This window comes from Ruditapes philippinarum, unplaced genomic scaffold, assembly GCF_026571515.1.
Source record: "Ruditapes philippinarum isolate M1 unplaced genomic scaffold, ASM2657151v2 ctg852_1_1_1_1, whole genome shotgun sequence".
In the NCBI taxonomy this organism is placed as follows: domain Eukaryota; kingdom Metazoa; phylum Mollusca; class Bivalvia; order Venerida; family Veneridae; genus Ruditapes; species Ruditapes philippinarum.
Genome location: NW_026852510.1, coordinates 27590 through 46968, shown reverse-complemented (window position 1 = coordinate 46968; position 19379 = coordinate 27590). Strand labels below are relative to the sequence as shown.

At 32.5% G+C, this 19379-nt stretch overlaps 2 protein-coding genes across 2 annotated transcripts in view; one reads left to right on the top strand and one right to left on the bottom strand.

The window, feature by feature from the left end:
- The first annotated feature begins 1423 nt into the window (after positions 1-1423).
- On the top strand, positions 1424-3828 carry LOC132715263 (uncharacterized). Its single transcript, XM_060698256.1, has one exon. The coding sequence runs from the start codon at positions 2417-2419 to the stop codon at positions 3122-3124; it is 708 nt and encodes a 235-aa protein (XP_060554239.1). The 5' UTR covers positions 1424-2416; the 3' UTR covers positions 3125-3828.
- Positions 3829-10440: 6612 nt separating this feature from the next.
- Positions 10441-19379, bottom strand: part of LOC132715251 (vacuolar protein sorting-associated protein 54-like) — a gene marked incomplete at its 5' end in the record, with an annotated part of 32593 nt that continues 23654 nt past the window's right edge. Inside the window, 9 exon segments of the mRNA XM_060698245.1 lie at positions 10441-12479; positions 13424-13518; positions 14504-14611; positions 15365-15445; positions 16320-16444; positions 16954-17041; positions 17538-17643; positions 18443-18497; positions 19186-19221. Of these exon segments, the coding sequence (XP_060554228.1) occupies positions 12377-12479; positions 13424-13518; positions 14504-14611; positions 15365-15445; positions 16320-16444; positions 16954-17041; positions 17538-17643; positions 18443-18497; positions 19186-19221 (797 nt within the window).

Below are 19379 nucleotides of genomic sequence, written 5' to 3'. Positions count from 1 at the left end.
ATTTCAGAAATTTATGTTTTAAAAAACGCAAAGTGCGTGTCACAGACATTATATTAAACCCTGTAAAACACTTGACGTGCAATGAGATATTTCAGGAAAAAAAAACAGAAAGAAAAAAAAGAAATCTTAACGACGCCCCCATTCCACTTAAAATTTTTAGCCGAAGCAGTCCGTCTGATTAAACGGAAATAAAAATGTACCAACTAATTCAAACCAAGCTGTTTCAGTTATAATATATTAACAGTTACTTTCTAAAGATGGGGGTCGGTTGTCGAACCCACGGTTCCTGGTATCGCAGCGATAACACGTATCAGCTTCAAGAATATGTATCAGTTTTCAATTGTTTCCAATATAAGAGGCATTTTATTGCATACTGAAGTCACATAAATATACCATACACAATGGAACAATTCACTTTTTACAATATCGGGTATAAATTCCTATTTTACATACCTACTTTATCACGAACAATTCATAACCAATGGCAAAATTTAGCTTTCAAAAGTGGTTATACGAAATATTTTTTTTCAGGATATTTTTCGGGATATTATCGGGATATTCGTTCAGGATATCTTTTTTCGGGATATACAGTGTATTCTGTAGAATCTAAATCACAAAGAACGATAGCTGTCAACCCCATACCCTCCCCGATACATGATTTTTCAATGCCAATTAATACCTTTTTTCTTGAAGAGTAGCCTATATTATCACTAAATATATAAAACTAATTAAACTGTATGATAACTATGATCAATGACCGGTCCTGATGTACCAAGAGAGACCATTTGTCGCAATCTATAAATTATTGATGAAACCTTGTACCCTGTAACTTTCCATCTTCAATTTGTAGACATTTTCCCACGTGCAGACGGAATAACCCTATTGACCAGTAGCGTTCTTATTGTTTTCCTGGACTAAAGGCGGATTAAGAAGGGGCAAAAATGAGACGGATTTTCTATTCTTGCAGATAAGAACGGCTATTTATTATTCGAAATATTACAGTAAATACACTAATTTATCTTCAAGTTTTATAGACATGGTGCATTTACAGGCAATAATAGAAGAACTGGGTATCTCTGATTACTATTTGTGTTGACATGGAATATTTACTGTATGGGAAAACGAACAATGTAGCCGGATAAGGAATTGACGCGTATGAATTTATTAGCGTTTATTGTGAAAATAAATCCGGTTTCGCGGGAGCATCGTTTTAAGGCTTCCATTTACCCAAATCAACACTTTTTTCTGAATTTCGTATATTTACTTTCATAGGAAAGTCCCTTGAATATGAAATATTCTTTTTAAAAGGAAACGTTAGTTATTTCCTCTATTATAACGTAACTATTATCAGACTTCTTAATTAACTCTCCAGCAAACATAAAAAGTCCGATGAATGTACTATATATCTATCTATTTAAGTCAATATCAGTTATTATTTTCTCCATTTGTGAAGAGCAAAAAACTGTCGTCTGCAACTTTTTTTCGCGTCTTAAAATTGAATAGCAATGAAAAACTTTTCATTCATCTGGGCAAATTGGTTTCTGATACCTTAAATAGTAAAGTTATTCTGCATATATTTATTCGCCCTGATAGATAATAAACTAATTTACCGGTGGGGAAATTAGATGCTAAAGCAACGTATTAAGTTTGAGATTGGATTTCTTTATTTAGAAAGTAAATCTACCTTATCTTAACAATTGATTATAATACGCTGAAATTGACCATAGAAATAGTGGATTATTCAAACGTGATGTTGTCTGTTTGTACTAAATGCTATAAAAACAAACAGTAAAATCGACAAAAAGAGACGAGAATTTTTATATAGGAAACACTCTTATAGACAAAAGATGGCTTAAAATAATGTAAACATAGCAAAAAGTCAAACATAACCGCGAAGACTAAAATCACACACGTGTTTTAATTTATTAATGGATTTTAAAGCGATTCAGCTGCGCAGACGTCTATAGACTTTCGATTGAAATTGAGACTCAATAAGTATACAACTACAACATAGCATTTCATCCGATTTCGTTGGCGATGTAAGCCATGAAAGGGCGTATTTAAAAAAAGTAAATACATCTGGAGTGAGTGGTGTATTTGAAAAGAAGGCTGACTCCACTTAAATACGTACTTATATACGTGCATACAAATGGAAAGTTAAATATTACTTAAATGCACAAATACTTGAAAAAAGAATTTACAGGCGCTGTAAATGCCTAAAATTTATCTAATTGAAATGGGTTATATACAAAAAAGAAATATAGATCTACATGAATTGGAATTTAAAAGAAAAGCAAAGTTAAGTGGAAGTGTCGCTGTAAAAGACGGAATCATGTGAAAGTGGAGGAGGCGTTCATAGGCAGTTTAAAGTTTAACGGATTTATATTATTTCGAATTTAAGTTTTGATATATAAAAATGACGGTGCATGAAGGAATGGGTACGGGGATGACCGACAGCATCCCTCCGCCGGTTAACAATGCATGTGTGCCGGATATTTATAATAAATTGGACGCAAACGCAATAGAAAAAACAAAGGTTATGAATATGCAATTAAACTACAAACTAAAAATTCAAGAAAAGGTGCTTACAAAATATCGTAATGCCGCAGAGCAGAGATATACCCGCGAAAGAGATAAACTGCGGATGGATTTAAGAAACATTTGCCGGCGAATGCCAAATTATGCGGATATACCTAAATTAGAAACAAAGGTGAAAAAGTTACGTAAAGGAAAGAAAGCGAAATACGCTCCAAAACATGACTGTGTGTTCACGACAGAACCTTTAGATATGAAAGGAATTTCTGAAAAAGACGAAAAACCATTCTGTGATAGATTCTTAACACATCACTTGCCGACGAAGTCTCGATTTTATCAGGATGTACTCCACTCGGTCAAGAAGGGTATGAGTATGCCTGACCTAAGACCTCGTCCCAGTGACCGGTACAGGAGAGTTGTACCGTTACAATCGCATCACCTATCCCAAGATTCCCTGTCGCCTCCGACAGACGACTCTCTGTCTCCTAAACTACTTCCGGTAATCAAATCGCTCGATGATACTTACCTGTCATCAAAGTCTCGACTACTCGATGATGACGATGATGATGACGACATAAAAACAGTTTGATAAAAGTTAGACCAATTAGTTTTAGTTTATTCAAGTGAAACAAATGAATAGTATTTATGTTGTTTTTTGCCGAAAAGTACATATGATTTTAAGTGTGACTTTAATAATCATAGAAGTTGGCTCACCAACGATACGGTTTCTTACATAGAAAATTTTACGGTTACGATAAATATTTTATTAAAGCAACATTATTACAGTTGCAACAGTAGTGTATGTTACACTTTCATAGAATATGGAGTCCCCAAGGTACTTTGTGCAATGTTTTATTCATTTATACTTTTTAATGGCTTTTTTGTTATTGATTTTTGTTATTGTACGTTCTCTAAAGTGAGAGATCATCTGTATATAATTATAACAAGCAATCAAGTGTTTGCTCTGTCTCACGCAATGAATAAAATGTAATAAATATATGTAAATGATACATTATTTGCCGACACGTTTTTCGAAATATTCTCAACCGAATGATTTAAATAGGGTATATATAACAATCACGATTATTAATGAAATGAAATTTGATTTAAAGGCCCATTGTGCCTGAGAAATGCTACTATCTTCATTTCTCAAAAACTGTTTTCGATTTTTTGGTATCTTGTTACGGTTTTTAAAAATTCATGTTTCCATATACATAAACTGTCTTTTGCTGATTTTGTCATGTTGGCAATTGTTAAAATTATAGTGAATAAGTATTTTGTATGGAAGTCAAACACTACTTCGTTTTATATTTTGCTACCTTTATAACACAGAACTGTATGTTCAGCACTACTTCTTCAGTTGTTAAACATGTAACATTTTCTTAAACCCATGATCAAAACATTATCAAACACATGTTTAACATTTCTACAGAATTAAAAAAATATGAATTTTTGAAGAATAATATGCCTTTAATTTTAATTTAGTAATGATGATTGAATATTAAATATAGAAATATCTACATCTTCTTTATACTGTTTGCAAAACGTTCTTAATTGAGGGATATAGAGACAAAATTATTTCATGGAAATAAAGACAAAATTCATATTAATACAATTTCTTAATCATTAATACATTTCCATTACTTAATAATTTGATTCTATTACTCTTATAGGAAATAGTACATAAATGATTATCAGTTGTGATGGAAGACATACAAATGTGTTGAGGTTTTTCTTGACACTCCGGTTTCACCGTCAACAAACTAGAAACAGAATCCGATTTTCTTGTACCGTTTGACTTACAAATCAATTAAGTAAATTTCATTAATGGAAAGAAAACGCTGATATAAGAAAACCGCCATTCCGATAAACGTGAACGATTTGACCTAGGGTCTTAATGACTTAAAATTTTCATAGACTTAATGAGGGGCAACATTACACAATCGTTTGTTATTATATCAATATAGTGTATACAACTAATAAAATATTTACAATTTACTGATATAATATTGGTATCAGAAAAATAAATAGCTAAGCTTAAGTCCCTTAATATCCGAGCGTGAAGAGGATTATTACTTTTATTAGTATTTTGTTTTGATTATGTTGTTTCTTTTGTGTATACTCTGATTCTGTTATTGCATAAATTAAAAAAGAACACGAGATTATTTAGGCTTTAAGTTGATTTATATAAGTTTTTATACGATATTTTCAATCAAATCTTTGGTTTCAGAATTATTTTCTTACTAAAGCTATCAGATGACAAAGAAAAAGCTTATTAACCCATTTTTTTATTTATGTATTTATTTACGGATGCGCAGGCTGGTCTGGGTCCATGCTGGTCGCAAACCCATTATGTTGGTTTTGTCGTGACGTGGCTCATTTATGTTTGTCATCCCATAAATTGTGAAACAAGACAGTCTCTTTTTTTTCAACAAAATTTTATATTGATAATAATCGGTTTATTTAAAATTCACATCAGCTTTAAAGCTGCAGACTCCAGATGAGCCTAAAATATGTCAAGAAAATCAACCTTGAGAAAAAGTTACTAAGACTTAAAGAAAAGCAAAAATAAGAATTCAAGAAATAATTTAAGTGCTATATGGAATAAATGACTGATATTACAGCAATATTTACCATATTTTTGTATTGTACTGCGTGACTAACGCAGTAAGGACTATTTTTGCGTATTCTGACCTATTTTTTTGGCATTTTTTGTAAATTACTTTCTTTGTTCACTTGAGGAGGATATTTACATTTTAAAACATTAAAACAAGTCATGAATATAATAGCATGAATCTGGAGGCATGCAGTTTTAAGTCTTACATGTATTAAGTATACGAACCATCAATGAAAAGGTGCAACATTTTCAAATTTTCCGTGTCGGGCATTCCTTTAAACACATCTAGAACTTGTTTGCATTTTTTTCAGTCTTTGTATTTGATAGAGTCTTTTTTTGGTTACCTTTTCAGAATCTAAGAAAGACACTATTCGCGAACATCGTTTAATTTTGAACACATGCATTGTTAATATTCATGTATCCCAGGTAGCTACCGACGCTATGCCTAACAACCGAAAGCGACATTTTCATAAAGGGCGCCAAATATAACGCCTAACCAAAAGGCAATGAAGATGTTTTAACTACATTTGTATTTTGTTTATGTAAATTGTATGTTGTATGTTACAATTATCAATGAAAATAGAAAAGCGCATACGATCAATCAGTTTTACCATTGTAAACGGCAAGAATAAACCGTATAATCAGTAAAATCGTGTAATTCATTAAATAATACAGGGTATCCGGACCAAAATATCCGTCTTTTATAGCAATTATTTTCACTCTGGCACATAAGCGACCCTCGGTTGTCGTTAAAGAAAAGCAGACGATCAAAAGTGACAATCGGACAATGGCTGTAAATAAATATCAGAAGTCGGACCATTTCAATAAGATCTGACAATCTGTAAGGATGTTCAGGCGATTAAAAGTAGATATAATTTGTAAAGTAAACACCTAAGCGACCTTGACAAGCAAAAATATTGATTTCTCTCGCATTGATGGCAAAGAAATATTGTTCTTACTGCATTCAACTTGTCAGATTTAATAACAAGCTCTTAAAAAGATATTGAAGCAGTTTCAATAGCCTTTTTATGCTTAACAAAATATTCACGTGATGTTTTAAAACCACTTGGTACAGAAACTTTGTGTTCTGCATTATAATTGGTGAATGTAAACACATTCGGATAACATTCAATTCCCTTCTGATATAAATACGGAAAAAGAACGCGGCCACACATGGCGATTATGGAATATGAAATGATTTGGCATCATTTTCACATCTTATGACTGATAAATAATCAATTCATTTTGAACTCATTACGTCATCCAATGATGTTTGCAAAATATTGTCTTTTGATTGCTCCAGCATAATTATGTCACGGTGTTTAAAGAAAGCACACTTAAAAGACATCATACTGGTTGCATTTCTATACATGCATAGGTCATTGCTCCCATGTTTTTGAAGCTTGAGTACATTTGAGAAAAACAGGCTTTGTATACGTATTCACAGAATATTTTCTGCGAGTCTGTGATTCCGGGATCTTTTGTCGACTGCGCTAGTAAATGTTGCTTTAATTTTTGTTTTTGCGAAATGTTAGCGAAATAATCAACAGAAACGCGTCATATATTTAATTGCAAAACATATATTAACATGCATATAAATGTTTAGTAGCGATTATATTCATAGATGCTGTACAATCTCTAAATCCTAGTGCTAAATGCCAACATACTAGTATGATAACCGAGTGACGTACACTAAGAAGTTGTCATGAAACTTGTGCAATACCCGGATATGAAGAGCAGAAAGTAAGGAATTAAAGACCTGGCAATCTGAAAATAATAGTCCACTAATAAAACCGGACTCATAGAAATATTGCACGTTATTTCTTCCTATTTACATCATTGCATAATTAATAAGAACATTATCCGCTGGTTTTAATATGTAAAAAAAATTGTATCTTTCTAGACAGTGTATTTCAAAACCCCTGGTCCAAACAACTAGTCATTAACCTTCAGATACATAAATGTACATTAAATATTTCTTAACATGGTCATTCTATTACAAGTTATTGTGATTATATAATGCAATAACACCGAAAAATTGTTTGCCTACATCCAATGAAATATCATAAAATTCATAAATGGTAAAAATTATTAATTCTATTTTCATTTTCAATTACCGTCGCAACAACACTGAAAAGGTCATGTGGCGACTTTCCAGCTTTACTAGTCAAATAGTCAAAGGAGACCTCAGGTCTCCCCTCCGTGCATTATTTCAGGCACAGACGGGCACCTGAAAACAATAAACGTTCAGTAATCTAGCTGGAAAGTTCTTGAATTCAGCACAAGAAATCTCATGATGACGCCAATTACTTCAAAGTTTTACAATCTATTCCATTACACATGAGTTGAGTTGCATATTTGGCTCAATAGAGAAAAAAACACAACCAGAGCCATTAATTTTAAATTTGAAACAAACTAAACACTAACACAAATCATGTTTTAAAATTTTGTGTTTTATTTCATGTTTTAATAGTATCACAGAATAACTTGGTTCTCTATCTATAATGCATTAAAATAAATACAAGAGCAACAAAAAAATGATAAATACATTGCCAACCATGAACACTTGCTGTGGTAGAACAGTGAACCACCAAACAACTCCAAAAATATTATATAATAATAATTTATACTGTTTTATTTTTGCTTCACATGTCACTAACAAAGTAAAATTTTTATTGGTGTTAATAATGAATATGCATATGTAGACACAGGGTTGTTTTTTGAGTTTCCATTCAAAATCAGCCAACAGTGTTAAAATGTCTTATGGCAACTTTTATGTTTTATTGCTGCAGGAAAACGCTAGGAGTTTCTTCATGCAATATTTCAGTCACAAACTGGCACAGGTTTAATACTAGCAACCATCAGTAAACTAGACAGGTTGCTTCCTCTCATAAAATAAGCCAACGCTTCGACTCAGAATCGGACCCACAGCAGTAATGAGCAAGTGATTGTAAAACTGCAACCATAACCACTCAACATAATGTAAGTGTTGTAGACAAATACAAGTATCAACTAAATGTTTACATAACTTCCAGTGAGATATTTGAACAAGACACAATTTCTAGTATAGCATCGCTGATAACAGGAGCACCGCATACGATGCTGACCCTCGTCTGTTAAAAAAAATGACTAAAAAATAATCTCGGTTCTTTTGGACTCCACCTCTACTCAGTAAGATGAATAATTTTGTTAATTTTAAAGATATTCAGTTATTTTCATAGTTCAATTATTTTCCAGTTGAAAAAGGTACGTAACTCTAGAAATAGAATAGGACGTCATACTGAACCAATTGCCCTACACACTGTCCCCAAGAATATGTACAACATCTTTTAGTTGTTTTTTTTCTCTCAATATTTTATCAATAACCAATTTTAATAAAAATTCTTAGATAAATAGGGACATAACTTAAAAATTAATACTATCGGGATAATGCTCCTTGTCTCATAACTGCATCACATCATGGCAATAAAGTATTCCAAGCTTTATGTTGATTCAATGATTGTACAAATGATTCTACCTAATAAGCAATTTTGACAACTCTTCTAAGTTAAGAAGGGACATCACTCAAATATAGCTTTTAAAATAATGCTGCTTGTCTTACAATTCCAGTATTCCAAGATTCATTTTGAAAACCTTTGACAGTTTAGAAATCATTTGAAATTAATAAGCTGTTTTGACAAAAGTTCTTAGTTAAAAAGGGACACAACTCCAAAATTATATAATGCCATTTTGTATTCCTACAGTGCCTTATCTTAATAATCAAAAGCAAGCATTCAAAGATTAGTGTTGATATCGTTCATACTTTAAGAGAAATTGAAGGTTTTCTAAGATTTCATCATCAACAACCAAGTGATCATAATAGTCCGATTTTGAATTCTATGAAGCAGACAAGCCTAAAATCATCCCAGCAATGCTGGACTCAAAAATAAATATTCCTTACCAAAATGAGGCAAGTTAAATAGTAAACAAGAAACATGGCAATGCCACGAAACCAGGTTTTCAATTATCTCCATTGTAGATAAATATGTTGTATTTGTAATACAAATGCAAGCAATAAACAATGTAACTATGTGCAATGTAAAACATGAATAATGTAGGAGGAATTGCCACAGAAGAAGTGTTCACTGTATATTCTGTATAAGGAAAAAATGTATTCTGTATAAGGAAAAAAAACAAAGGGCCATAATTAGGTCAAAAATTATCCAATCACAAAACCTCTACAATATGCGCCAGGACACATGATGACAAAGCTTCTGTGAAAGTTTGAACAAAATCCGTTGAGAAATGTAGGACTAGTTCAGCACAGAAGAATTTGTTCACTATATATTGATAATTCTGTATAAGGAAAAAAAACCAAAGGGGCATAATTAGGTCAAATATTATCAATCACAAAACCCTGACAATATGCGCGCAGGGCACTTGATAACAAAGCTTCTGTGAAAGTTTGAACAAAAATCTGTTTTGAGAAATGTAGGACTAGTTCAGCACAGAAGAATTTGTTCACTATATATTTCTGTATAAGGAAAAAAAAAAGGGCCATAATTACATCAAATATTATCCAATCACAAAACCCCGACAATATGTGCCAGGGCACTTGATAAAAAAGCTTCTGTGAAAGTTTGGTCAAAATCCGTTGAGAAATGTATGAGGAGTTGCGCACAGAAGGAATTGTTCACTACATATTCTTTATAAGGAAAAAAAAACAAAGGGCCATAATTAGGTCAAATATTATCCAATGGCAAAACCCGGACAATATGTGCCAGGGCACTTGATGACAAACTTCTGTAAAAGTTTGGTCAAAATCCGTAGAAAAAATATAGGAAGAGTTGTGCACAGAAGAAATTGTTCACTATATATTCTATATAAGAAAAACAAACAAAGGGCCCATAATTAGGTCAAATATTATCCAATCGCAAAACCCCGACAATATGTGTCAGGGCACTTGATGACAAAGCTTCTGTGAAAGTTTGGGTCAAAAATCCGTTGAGAAATGATGGAGGAGTTTGCGCACAGAAGAAATTGTTCACTATATATTCTATATAAGAAAAAACAACTAAGGGCCATAATTAGGTCAAGTATTATCCAATGGCAAAACCCCGACAATATGCGCCAGGGCACTTGATGACAAAGCTTCTGTGAAAGTTTGGTCAAAATCCGTTGAGAAAATGTTAGGAGGAGTTGCGCACAGAAGAAATTGTTAACGCCCGCCCGCCCGTCCGCCCGCCCATCCGCCCGCCGACATACCTCAATCTAATAACCAGTTTTTTCCTTCGGAAAACCTGGTTAAAAACATACAACTATTAAAGGACTTGACTAATAAATACAGTTTATATGCAGACAAAACTCACTGACCTAACATATATGAGCCGCGCCATGGCAAAACCAATATAATGGGTTTGCGACCAGCACGGATCCAGACCAGCCTGCACATCCGCGCAGTCTGATCAGGATCCATGCTATTCGCTTACAGACACTATAACAAGAAACTGATAGCGAACAGCATGGATCCTGATCAGACTGCGAGGATGCACAGGCTGGTCTGGATCCATGCTGGTCGCAAACCCATTATGTTGGTTTTGTCGTGATGCGGCTCATATATGTATAAAGTATAAGTTTGGGCAACTTTTTTAATAAATCTACAACAAGAACTTGTTAAATAAACTGATAAGTTGATTACATGCATGGAAGATTTTTGTGTATTGAATGATAAATATTGGCAAAAAATAAGTTCAAATATTATTAAATGATCTTGTTTAATTTGAAATCAGAGCCTGACAAACAATTATTATGGACAGTCATATGGTGACTTTCAAGCCATAACAATGTAGGAAATTGTAAAATTGCACAGAATTTATTTAGACTTGAAATTAAAGCTTAAAGTCATATATTTAAATCTGTTTCTGGAAAAAATCAGTATTCAGCAGTGAGTGTAAAGGCTTTTGAACCCATACTGCCAGCAATCCTTAAACAACTAGATAGAACACATTAACAACTCCAGCATTCTACCACTTTTAAGAAAGACCTTAGAAGACCAACTTAGCACAATTAAAGACATAAGCAGACTCCTAAGTACGGCCAGGAGTGAACCAAAATCATTGAGCTTTAAAAGATATATAAACAAATTTTACTTACTTGGCCCCTTTCGTCTTCTTTCAGGTCTTATAGATTATAAAACATATGTAAATTTAGAGCAACAATAGCTAGTAATACATAATCAAATACTCAGTTCCTTTAAAAAGAAAACATTTTTTTTTTTATAAAGTTTGATGGTTTTCTAATGCTCAATGGCTGAGAAAGAAATGTGATATTTTGCATACCTCAAAACTAAAAATGAAAAAAAAAGCCTGTTTCAAGATACATGTACATAGAGTTGCTGCAATAGGCTCATGTTAACATTTAAGTTATTCATTTTTCTCAACCCAAATAAAAATTAGTTTGATATAATTAATATCATACTTGATAAAAAATATTCTTATCTACAAATGGAAGCTATATTCTAATAAGTCTCTTTGGTGAAGGTCATTCACTGTCTAATACTTAATGTGTCTACATAGTTCAGCTGTTAGTAACCTTTCAGATATGTTTTGCAAGTAGCTTTAAAAAAGAAGAAATCAACAGCTAAAAGGTCATACAATATTATAAACATATCTAGAGGAGTTAAGGTGAAGGTTAAACTGAAAGCAGCTTAAGGTCAAAGGTTAATGTTTGCATTAACTTTGCATATCCATATGAAATAGGATTGACCTTCTTTTATTTCCCAGTGTTTATTACCCCAAAATATATATAATGATAAAGTACATTATGTAAATAGAACAAACTTTCAACATCTGAGACATAAATGTGTTAAAAGTCAGCATGAACAAGTGAGACTAAAACTGAAGTCTGTTCTTAAGTTAAATAACCCACTTGACCATGAGTAGCGTACATGCCAGTTGATAAGATGAACTGTGATCCTGTCCTCATGAACAATGATGGAGACACCTATAAGTCTTTTGTATATCCTTCAGATTATTAAATATTGGATTACAATGAGTGCACCCAACAGATGGTCATATGTTGACCTTGATAACCATGAAGCTTGAATAATGAAGGTTATAGCTGCAATGAGGTCAAGGTCATTTGATGATGACTTCTAAACCCACAAGCAGTGAAGGTGACTGCCTCATTGACTCAATGTCAAGGTCATACAGTGACCCAGATAATCATCAGCATAAGAGGTGAAGGTCATCTCTTGTCCCAGACGTCGTGAACATCTTGTGCTAAATCTTCAAGGCCTCTCAGTGTTTTAAAGCTGCCCGCATAGAATGTCAGATCTGATGTTACAAGCCTACAAAATTAGAGGAAAAAGTAATTCAGCCATTCTGTAATTAGTTTTTTTAATATGTCATACTAATTCATTGTAATAGGGTAATAAACCAATGCCATATACGTTAATAGTCAAAACACCATTTTCAATATCTTATACACCATTTTCAATATCTTTGTATAACCATGATGTAAATTATGTATATTTTATGTATATTTATGTTTTTGAGGCCCACATGGAAGATTGGGCAACCAAATGTGTAGCCTCAGTAAATAAAGACTTTACTTACTTACTTACTTACTTATTCTGAACCATATCTAATTCCAAATACGCAACTGGTTGTCAAATTTTGCAACATATGTCCAGTGCTCAAACTTTTTATAATAAAGAAGTGTAATAATAGAAGAAAATGCTCTGTTAACAAGTTACAATGTCAAATATCTGAAATGCACTTGTCTATCTTTCAATCTCTGGACAAAACCACCTGTTTTTTAGAGAAAATCTCAAAATGAGAACTGACTGAATGGTGAACAATGCAAACCATGATCAGACTGCACAGATGTGCTGGATAATTCTGGTTTGCACCAGGTAGATTCAGTGCTGCCACCAGACTAAATGTTAAGTCAGCTAGTAAATATTCAAATGAAAGATCTTTGACAGTCCAAACAAGGGATTTTGTTGCTGAAAGAAATGTACATAATATTTGTCTTAAGTTATCTTTATACAAATTCATTTTAGTTTGTGTTGGAAGCTATAAGCTTATTGAAACACTCTCGAATTCGTTCCTGGAACTAACCAGTACTTAGCAATGAGTGTAAAGTTTCTTGCTCAAGGAAACAATGGCTTGCCCCTGACTGAATGAAAGCCATGTTTTCATACCATTTTATTTAAGAAGCAAAATTTATAAACTTATATATCCGCGAGGCCCATTATTAGGTGTAAAAAGTAGGTAAATAAAACAATACCCATGTTGTGGTCCTCCATTATTTGTTACATTGAGATGAACGAGTTGTTGTCGTAACACTTTCTTAAATGTTTGATTGATTCTGGTAAATATTGCCTTAAAAAAATAAAGATCATTTTTTAACATCTTTTCATACAGTTTTGGTAAATAAACCGTAATGGCATATAGTTTTAATTGACAGAAGAAGAAACATCTTCTTTGCAAGGAGTCACATCAACACCGTAAAGGCCACATGGCAACTATACAGCTTTATTCGTGCAGGAAGATCCCAGGAAGACCGTCTGTGCATTATTTCAGGCATAATCAAGTAGGTGAGTAGAACCACCAACATTCTATAAGAATGAATTCAATGTTCCAGGTGAAATTTCGAGTGAGGGATGATTTGAGTTCAGCTAAGGAGGCCCCTATCTCAAGGTCATTTCTCAAAATGCCAAAATGAAACTCTTAGATGTAACTAATGTTTAAGTAAGAAGGCTCCTGATAATAGAATAAGATGTAAAGATCAATAGAGAGATGAAAATAGGCAGACTGAATAAATGCTATATCTTTGATTCATGAGTCTTCACAGTGGGAAATATATTTGGGGTTGACAATATTGACTATCGCCAGTGTTATTTATAAATATATAAAGATACAAATGAGCCGTGTCATGACAAATCCAGCATAATGTGTTTGCGACCAGCATGGATCCAGACCAGCCTGCGCATCTGCGCAGTCTGATCAGGATCCATGCTGTTCGCTATCAGTTTCACTACTTGTTATAGGGTTTGTAAGCGAACAGAATGGATTCTGATCAGACTGTGCGGATGCGCAGGCTGGTCTGGATCCACGCTGGTCGCAAATGCTTTGTTGGGCACAAATGCTTTCAGGAAGCGAGTAGTACATATCATTCTTTACAACTTCTGTGCCTCTCTTGACAATTTCTTTCATGTTTTTGGCACATATAGAGTTTACAGCTTATATGACCAGAAAATTTCAAATCCTCAAATATACATCACGTTGGTGCAATAAGAAACTATGTATCTAGAACTCTGATGTGGTATCAATGTAGGAAAAGGTTCAGCAGGGATACATGGCATACCTTTACTTGTTCCTGAGGAAGAATGTCAATGATAGCTTCATGAAGTTTTGCCATTTGTTTACATATTGCACGGAAACAGGAGGACGGCATGGGAGCCTTCACTTCCCACTGAAATATACATATAAGAAAAACCTTATGAAATATGCATGCACATAAAATAAATAAAAAAAATCCTATGAAACATAAAAATGAAAAACAAATGTATACATAAAATAATTTATGAAATCTAAATCTGTTTGTTAAAAAATACATAAAAAAATAACATTTAATGAAAACCAAGTACAATGTTTATATACTTTTGATGAAAACATCATATTCCTATGATGGAATTTCTACAAACTTTAAACAAACTACAGACAGTAACTTAAATCATTTAATTTGGCAAAATCATACATGTTCTAAAAGAAGTACACTATTCAGTGATATTGTTAAATGAAAACATGATGAATATAGCCTTTCTCACACATTCCCTTGCATAGAATGCAATATTAGACAGAGTAAACGGAAAGAATACTTCATGTATTTACAGACTACAGCAAAGAGTTACTTACCTTTTGTACATTTATAACTCCATATGATGTGAGCCATGTACTTAAAATGTTGTTTTTTCCAAAATGGACTGATCCAGTTTCTATTTTTGAAGCTGACCATAATGGGTTTTAGAAATATCAAGATGAAAATTTGAAGTTGGTCAGTCAACAGTATACAGCCTGGTCATACTGCACAATAGTACAGGCTGGCCTGTCTCTATACTGGTGTCTAAGGCTAATCATTTTCTGTGACCCCAGTGTTAGGATTGTAATATGTAAAGGGAACCAACTGTGTATGGCTTTATTTTTAGTTTAGCACAGAGTAACATACCCTTGATAACTGTGAATCTACCATGCTCTCCATTATGGTGACTAGTTTATTTGAGATCTCGTCTATATGGTCCTGATAGTCCTGTAATACAAAAACAATAATTTCACATTCAACAATAAGTAAACCAAACACTAATGACTTATGGTACATTCACAAATACATGTAGTTAATATAATTTAGTTATGATGATAATGCATAAAATAATGCGTTGGGATTGGGGTAGGGGGAAGGGGGCATAAGAGATCTTTCTCAACTAGAAAAGCTTGTAGTGGCCATATGAGTTTTGCTGCCATGTTCATGTGCCATGTCTTTGGTTTTATTAGATCCTGTTTGTTGATTTAGTACATAATATCTAAATATGTTCCCTTGAAAAAAAAAAGCTTTTTGAGAAAGTATAAAATGAAATGTCAATTCATGTGTGTTTTATTGAATATATCAATAAACAACATTATAATTATGATGTCAGTCTCCAGGTCAAATTCAGTTCTACTGACAAAATGACAAAGATGAGCACTTCTTCACCCTTAAAAAACCTACATGTACATAACCTTTGAGATCCCAATATCTATAAAAGAGTTTTGTCATTCTGGTTTTTACGAAGATTAGTATACATGCTTTGGTCATATCTTTGCAGTCGACCCATCTTACTTGCCTTCCTGGATAACTAACCAGTTATTACAAATTTCTCCGTATGTGACCCATTACTTATCCCACTTGATTTCTGATTCAGCGGTTGGTAACAAATTATCATAAAACTGGATGTCTGAGATTAATTGTCACAGAGAAATTGTCACAAGTGAGGATTGAACCAGAGACCCCTTGGATTACTAATCCAATGCTCTCCCTGTAGAGCTGAGTGGGCAAGTATGGAAATAACTTAATAACTTCTTTTGAGGTCTTAAAAAAACAAAATATATATTAAACTGTTCACTATAAAATGTACAGTATTGCTTACCTTTAATATTTGATCGAAATGTTTAAGCATGTTGATTGTTTTATTATTGACTAGCTTCTCCTCAAAATGTTTTCTAACCATCGGCATATAATAAACAACTAGTTGTAGACAGCGTGATGCTAAAGCTGAAAATATATCCACAACAATACAAATGTCTTTTTATATTTATCATAGTTAAGTGACCTTTCCATTGAAAATGTGCTGGAAGATAAATCTTATACTCATTAATGCACAGTGCCTTAACTGAATAGCAGGTATTATTAGTTAACCTGCATGTCAGTTAACACAGCTGTCTGTCTTGGGATAAAAAATACAGATTCTCATAGTATGGCAACATTATTTTAGGGTTTACTAATGGTGACAACAAGGAAATGGATAAAGATAGACATATTTAGATGCAAGTAGGAAAGATACATTTTTTCTGGGGTTTACAATTTTGTGATGACAGGGAAAAATATTTTATTTTAAGATACGATACAAAAGAGGAAGAATATCAAAACAATTGGCAACCTGATTACTATAAGATATAAGAATAATCATTTATCTATCAAAATTGTGAGATAAAGCTAAGTTATAAATTTGCCATTGTATAGAAAACAGATATCACTGGGAGTTTTAAAGAAGAGTAAAGTACCTAGATTTTTAGTTGATATAGTTTTGAGGCCTACTAATTCTAATGCACCAGCCCCTAGCACCAGCTGACAAGTCCTTGAATTAAATATCTGAAAAATAAAATGGAAGAATTTAACTTCATGCATACAAACTGCACTTTCTTTCAGTTTTAAACAGAATTATTGTCAAACACTTAAATTTCATTTTAGTTTTCCTAGGAAAAGGTAAAAATTTGTTTAAAGATTTCAGAATTTTTAAGCAGTTTCGAAGCTATTTTATTCTAATTAAATTTGTTTTCATCCTAGCTGGCATGGAAAACAGAATTCTGCTAAATCTTTAGATATTCTACCTTAATTTGAACATAGAATTATATTCATTTTCATCTATGGCATAATAAAATAAAGTTATGACTTTATATTAATCACTATTGAGATTCAACTTACTCTCAAATAATGTAATTTAAGTCAAAATATTAGGACTAGTAAATCTAAAACAAAAGACTTCTGTAATAGTAGGAAGAATACAACAAAACTTGGTCAAAAATCAACCTTGTCTTGTCCAAAATGTGCACAGTTGCTATAGTTACATGTTTGACAGATATCATACCTTAAGTAGATCTACAAGTCTAGTTAGAAGATCTGCAGACACTGCTGGAATATCATCTGAACACTGACAATACTCTATCACCATCTTCAATAGTAATAACACTGTCCTGAAATTACAAAATAATTAAAATTCATAAACAGAATTTCCAGTTACACAGAAATCATTTTAGACAACCATCGTAAAGTCAATCACTACATTTAAAGCCAAGGAAAAACAGAAAGAAAACTCAAAAGTCTGCATACAATTGTAGAGCATCAAATCTCTCTTTTGATAATCTTTATAGCTTAACTTCAGCAATAATTTCCAATTAAATTTCAGTCTTATGCCAGCAGGCACTAACTGAATTAGTAAATTAGTTGATTCTACAATGATACAACCCATTATAGCCAGACATACAATATTCTAAATTTGCAGCAGACAAAGTATCTTAGGACATACTGTTTATAGCAAAACCAGAACTAGACTTTAATCTTTACCCTACTGGAACTGTAAGTGATCATATCAGCCTTGTCTCCAGTATAGAGCCAGGCCAGCATACATATCCCTGCAGTCTTACCTGGCTCTATACTGGAGGCACACACACTTAAGACTTTTGTTTTTCTATAAATCTAACAAATAGCAAGATCTTTAAAACAAAACAAGGTCTACAAATAGCAAGATCTTTAAAACAAAACAAGGTAAAAAAAGTAACTAAATTATTGAGTTCAGTGATATTCAAAATCTAGACATTGAACTTAAAATATATCAGGAATTCTTTCTGACTGATGTTTTAATTTAGTGTATTCTCATAATTGTAATGACAAAATCCCTTAGACTAACAATGGATTGTTCCACATTCAAAGCATGGTTAAGTCCATTCAAAATCAGTAGGATATTCAGGATAAGAAAGAAATTTGATCACTTACCCTACAACAGCATAATTGTCACCATCTACTATTAGATATTCACCAGGACTTCTCTCTGTAAAGGAGACAATCAACATTTACATTTGTATTTTATAAATTTAAAAGCAACAAGTAGTTTCTTTAAAAAGATATTCAGCCTGAATTTTTATTTGCTAATTTTTGAACTCACAATAATTATCAATGTTAAAGTATTATCAGAGCAGAAGGGCTACCTGTCCAACAAATATTTGGGCAAAGGAAAGCTGCAAATGGCCAATTAATTTGATGGAAGTGCAAATAAAACTAACAGCCACAGGCCAAAGGAAGTTTTAAGGATAATGTAAAAATAATGTTCTATTTCTGACCATAAAATATGGTATATTTCTAAATTTGTAAATGCAAGCAGTTATAAATCAAATTTGGCTTAATTGTTCAACAAATGGTTTATTTTTGTTCTATTTTTATAAACTATAAAAAGAAAGGTGACTGTAAACTATTTTTGTATACTACCTGTATTGTATTTACTGACACAGTACAAGTACATGTACTGTGATAAAAAAGAATTAAGAAACAATGCTGTTCTCCCCTCCCGTATTTTTTTAAATATAAGGAAGCATGGGCTTGATCCGAGAAATGCATTAAATGAGAAAGTCACATTCGCTATAAAAAATCCACTTAATTTAAAGCAGAACTCTGTATAATAACATCATATAGATTAAAATGCTCTTTAAATAGACTAAAACCAACAAAAAATATTTACATACCTATCTCAATTTTGGTTTCTGGAATACATAAATGACCTGTAAAATAATCAAAACATGATTATCAACGTTTACCTATTAATGAAAAAGGAGTAAATTATGAACTTTAAACAAAGAAAACGCAGTAAATTATCATTTTTAATGCAAATGGTGTAAATTATTAACTTAAACTAATAAAAATGGAATTATAATCAACT